This window comes from Cebus imitator, unplaced genomic scaffold, assembly GCF_001604975.1.
Source record: "Cebus imitator isolate Cc_AM_T3 unplaced genomic scaffold, Cebus_imitator-1.0 Scaffold303, whole genome shotgun sequence".
Taxonomy (NCBI): Eukaryota; Metazoa; Chordata; class Mammalia; order Primates; family Cebidae; genus Cebus; species Cebus imitator.
The window spans coordinates 630,383-635,656 of NW_016107618.1; the positions used below are offsets into that span (position 1 = coordinate 630,383).

At 37.8% G+C, this 5,274-nt stretch overlaps 2 protein-coding genes across 9 annotated transcripts in view; both read left to right on the top strand.

Annotated features, from left to right (window-relative positions):
• The window catches only part of ELF2 (E74 like ETS transcription factor 2), a 118,911-nt gene that overhangs the window by 54,395 nt on the left and 59,242 nt on the right, over positions 1 to 5,274 (top strand). For 2 of the 8 annotated variants that reach the window (XM_017502880.2, XM_017502882.2), the window contains exon 2: positions 3,349 to 3,452. The exons of 5 other annotated variants lie outside the window; for them this stretch is intronic. The gene's annotated coding sequence lies outside the window, so the exon portion shown is untranslated. Of the gene's footprint in view, positions 1 to 3,293; positions 3,453 to 5,274 lie in introns of all 8 variants that reach the window. One more of the 8 variants, XM_017502879.2, reaches the window with a different exon arrangement.
• LOC108285595 (single-stranded DNA-binding protein, mitochondrial-like) lies at positions 2,126 to 2,860 on the top strand. The gene has a single exon (XM_037729386.1). The coding sequence runs from the start codon at positions 2,285 to 2,287 to the stop codon at positions 2,729 to 2,731; it is 447 nt and encodes a 148-aa protein (XP_037585314.1). The 5' UTR covers positions 2,126 to 2,284; the 3' UTR covers positions 2,732 to 2,860.

Here is a 5,274-nt window from a genome sequence, read left to right on the forward strand (position 1 = left end):
AATTAACCTTAGGGAATGTTTTTTTAAATAATGGAGAAGAATCAAAGAGTAGTCAAATATGGTAGAAAATCCTGGGTGACTGTGAGTTTTTTTTTTGTTTTTTTCCCTCTTCAAGTAGCTCTCTTTAGTAGGAGAGGGCATAATATTGACTTGGGTTAGTTAATTCTGGTTTCAAATTTCCCCTTTATCACTTACTTGGCAGTATTTAACTTTTTCAGAGTGTTTCACTGTTAGAAAATAGGAATTCAGGGTTGTGAGGATTACATAAAATAAATAAATAAAGCACACTGGTTGTGACATAGAATTTCCTTAACTTCATTAGCAGCTTCCCTGTAACTTCAAGTATGGATAGCAATGGAATATTTGTTTAACTTTATGCCTCTGTTACATTTTTCTCCTTCCTTTTGCTTCCACTTAAAAAAAAAAAGACAACTGCTTTATACCTTCAGTTTATACTTTTTCCTTGTCATTCCTTCCATGACTAATGTGCTCTGGCATCTACATTTATCATTCTATGGAAGCTCTTTATCAGCTTTTAGTGGCCATTGTTCTGTCAAATTCGGTGACCCATAGAATCATCCAGAAGTAATCCTTCATAATGTGACCTTCTTGTCTGCTGAAACAATGTATTCTCCTAGTTATTTTTCTTATTGACCTTTGCATGGATTGTACTATTTATGCTTCTGAGAGTTTGCTCAAAGACAGTTTCTTCCTATCTATAATGTGCTCAGGTAGGTATTAGCCATCGTATAAGGCCCAACTACATGAACATTTCCACAATGATTGTGGCCTACATTAAACATACCCTTACCTGATCTGTTATACCATCTGGATTTAGGTACTTTCTTGTACTATTTTATTATTTTTATTTATTATATCTTATATTATTTTTATATATACTCCTGTTGTTTTCCCAGTGCGTGTATAAGTACCTTGAAGACAGAGACCATACTTTTTTCTTTTCTTGAATATACTGTTGAACATATAATAGCTACCTGGAAATAAAATGGAAACAGATTGAGCTCTGAGTTAGTATTGTTGTATAAACAAGAATCATCTCTGTAAGATCATACTTAAATTTCATTTTAAAATCGCAGTTAGTGTTCATCTTTCTTGCATGTATCTAAATTTGATTTTTTTTTAACAGAGTCTCGCTGTCTTGCCCAGGCTGGAGTGCAGTGGTGCGATCTTGTCTCACTGCAACCTCTGCCTCTTGGGTTCAAGCGATTCTCATGGTTCATTCTCCTCAGTAGCTAGGATTATAGGCATGTGCCACCTTGCCTGGCTAATTTTTGTATTTTTGGTAGAGACGGGGTTTCTCCATGTTGTATAGGCTTGTCTGGAACTCCTGGCCTCATGCGATCTGCCCACTTCAGCCTCCAAAAGTGCTGGGATTAGAGGCCTGATTTTTTTGTTAAAAGCAATATGTGCTTAATGGAAAAAAATTGGGAAGTATTGCAAATAATAAACAAATTGAAAATCATCACCCTTAATCTTACCAATAAGGAGACAATGATTATTGCTTTTTTTTTTTAACATTTCCTTTTAAAAAAATGTACATTTTAAGCATAATCAATATTATATAATAGAGGCAGACTGATTAATTTTTACTAATTTTAATAAACATTGGCTGTGAAGTGGTCTGGTAGCTTCCTACTTCTCTCTTTTGACCACTGGGGGCAGGACTTTGCTCCTTAACCATGTGTCAGTACATTAATGTTTAGTCTTACTAGTTAATTATCAGGAAAACATAAACCATTTTTAGTGATCAACCAAACTGTGTTTAAAGATTAGTTGAAAAGATAGATGATGATGATAATTTTTATATAATTCAACAAGAAAGCAGTGCATTTAAAAAATGAAAATGAAAGGCCGGGTGCGGTGGCTCACGCCTGTAATCCCAGCACTTTGGGAGGCTGAGGCGGGCGGATCATGAGGTCAAGAGATCGAGACCATCCTGGCCAACATGGTGAAACCCCATCTCTACTAAAAATACGAAAATTAGTTGGGCGTGGTGGTGTGTCCCTGTAGTCCCAGCTGTATGTGAGGCTGAGGCAAGAGAATCACTTGAGCCTGAGAGGTGGAGGTTGCAGTGAACCAGTATCATCCCACTGCACTCCAGCCTGGTGACAGAACAAGACTCTGTCTCAAAAAAAAAAAGAAAGAAAGTTTAGGTTTTTAAAATGCCATTTAAAAAATAAAACCAGAGTGATCCCCTGACTGGCCGGGTTAGAGCATCAGGAACAGCCTAAAGATTAGACTGTAAGAAAAGAAAATAGAAGCCATGTTTCGAAGACCTGTATTACAGGTACTTCATCAGTTTGTAAGACATGCGTCCGAAACAGCTGCCACTTTGATTCTTGAAAGATCCCTGAATCATGTGCAGTTACTTGGGCGAGTGGGTCAGGACCCTGTCTTGAGACAGGCGGAAGGAAAAAATCCAGTCACAATATTTTTTCTAGCAACAAATGAGATGTGGCGATCAGGGGAAAGTGAAGCTTACCAAATGGGCCATGTCAGTCAAAAGACAACGTGGCACAGAATATCAGTACTCCGGCCAGGCCTCAGAGATGTGGCATATCAGTATGTGAGAAAGGAGTCTCGAATTTATGTGGAAGGGAATATAGACTATGGTGAATACATGGATAAAAATAATGTAAGGCGACAAGCAACAACAATCATAGCTGATAATAATATATTTCTGAGTGACCAGACAAAAGAGAAGGAGTAGAATGGATGACTCTTCTTTGGCTGTCATTTGGTACAGTCTCATTTCCAAATCATGTATAATCCTTATAGTTCCCAAGGACAAGAATTAAAATACTCTTTTACATATAAATAAATAAATAAATAAATAAAACCAGGGCTGGGCATGGTGGCTCATGCCTGTAATCCCAGTATCCCAGCACTTTGGGAGGCCAAGGTGGGTGGATCATGAGGTCAAGAGTTCGAGACCAGCCTAGCCAACATGGTGAAACCCCATCTCAACTAAGAATACAAAAATTATCCGAGTGTGGTGGTGGGGGCCTGTAATCCCAGCGACTGGAGGCTGAGGCAGGTGAATTGCTTGAACCTGGGAGGTGGAGGTTGCAGTGAACCGATATTGTGCCATTATACACCAGCCTAGACGACAAAGCAAGACTCTGTCTCAAAAAATAAATATATAAATAAATAAAACCAGATTTCCCTCATGAAACATAAGATAAGGAGCCAAATTTCTTTCTTGAAGAATCTCAGGACTAATTTGACTTCATGATGAGCTGTCATAACTTTTTTATTTGTTATGCCATCAGAAATCCTCCCTGTGGCACAAAGGACTCCTTTAATTAGAAAATATTGTTGCCACAGGGAGGTAGAAGATCGACATGAAAAACTGGGGATCTGAAAAAGGAGCCCCTATCCTAGGATTACCTGAAGGTGAAACAGATTGAGCCAGAAGGAAGACAATGCTGGTAGGTTGGTTTTTAATTTACTAAGAATGTTTATAATTTTATATTTCATTAAAATTATTTCATCTACCTTTACCATATTTTTCTTTAAAGGGTGACAATGATTCCTCCTTAAGAAAGGAGAAGTAATACAATAATATTTTTCCTCCCAGTTTGCTGAGTTAACCCTTGCCATGTTCTTAATATTTGTTTCTTTTTATAGATAAAGCTCTGGGGTTAGTTATTTCATGCCTCTATTTCCTTAGATGGTACTAATGACCGAACATATTTAAGGCATTTTTTTGTGTGTGTCATTCCTGTTATTTTTGCTTCTAATCCACATCTTTTCCTAAATTTTTAAAAAGTGTTTTACCCCCAGTTATTTATTTTCTTGAGGTTAGCCTAGACTTAAGTTTTCTGAAATGGTAAAATGTGAATTGTAAGTTCATTTAGTTTTTATTCTAGAATTGTTGGAAATGTAATTGTACTGTGATTTAGATCAGACAGTATTATTAGAGAAAAATTTTTAATACTTTAATAACTATCGCTGGGCATAGTGGCTCAAGCCTGTAATCGTAGCACTTTGGGAGGCCAAAGCGGGTGAATCACCTGAGATCAGAAGTTCAAGACCAGCCTGGCCAACTTGGCAAAACCCCAGCTCTACTAAAAAATACAAAAAATTTGCTGTGCGTGGTGGTGGGTGTCTGTAATCCCAGTGACTTGGGAGGCTGAGGCACTAGAATCACCTGAACCCAGAAGGTGGAGGTTGCAGTGAGCCGAGATGGCTCCACTGCACTCCAGCCTGGGCAACAGAGAGAGACTCCATTTTAAAAACAATCAAACAAACAATTTCGTTTAGCCTAAGATGCTGTCAATTGTAAGAAACATTATTTTTATACCACTAAAGGAAAATTGCTGACAACTATGAACTTTAGGAGACTATCAGTTTTAAGATATCTACTGATTCCAGAGAGATGTCAAATATGAAAAAATGTGTCTTAGGATTAATGAAATATGGTTTGCAATTATGAATCTTTCCTGAAACTCTCATTTACTAGGAATTAAACGTTAAAATATGAGGCTTATGAAAAATGGGGGTGAGTTGTAGTATGGAAATCCACATGAGTGCCGAGTATGCGCCCTAAATTCATTTTTTTTTGCTCTGTCTCCAAGTTGCAGTGCTGTTGTGCGATCTTGGCTCACTGCAACCTCCACCTCCCAGATTCAAGCGATTCTTCTGCTTGAGCCTCCCAAGTAGCTGGCATTACAGGTGTGCACCACCACACCTGGCTAATTTTTGTATTATAGTAGAGACGGGGTTTCACCATGTTGGCCAGGATGGTCTCGATCTTCTGACCTCATGATTCGCCTGTGTTAGCCTCCCAAAGTGCTGGGATTACAGGCCTGAGCCACTGCACCCAGCCTCTAAATTCTTTAATATCTTTTAAGAGAAGATATTTAAATAAAAAAATTATATAACTACACATTGTTTAAAATTATACAGAATAACCATAAGGTATCAGATTATGGAATGTATAGAAAAAGAAAATGTATTTTAATATGACATACTTACTTCAATAGAGTGTTATCCTAATTGAACATCACTTAATTAGAAATTCGAGATCTAAAAAGAAAATGAAATGAAGCTTCTGCTTTTTATTTATTTATTTATTTATTTATTTATTTATTTATTTTGAGACGGAGTTTCACTCATGTTACCCAGGCTGGAGTGCAATGGCGTGATCTCGGCTCACCGCAACCTCTGCCTCCTGGGTTCAGGCAATTCTCCTGCCTCAGCCTCCTGAGTAGCTGGGATTACAGGCACACACCACCATGCCCAGCTAAT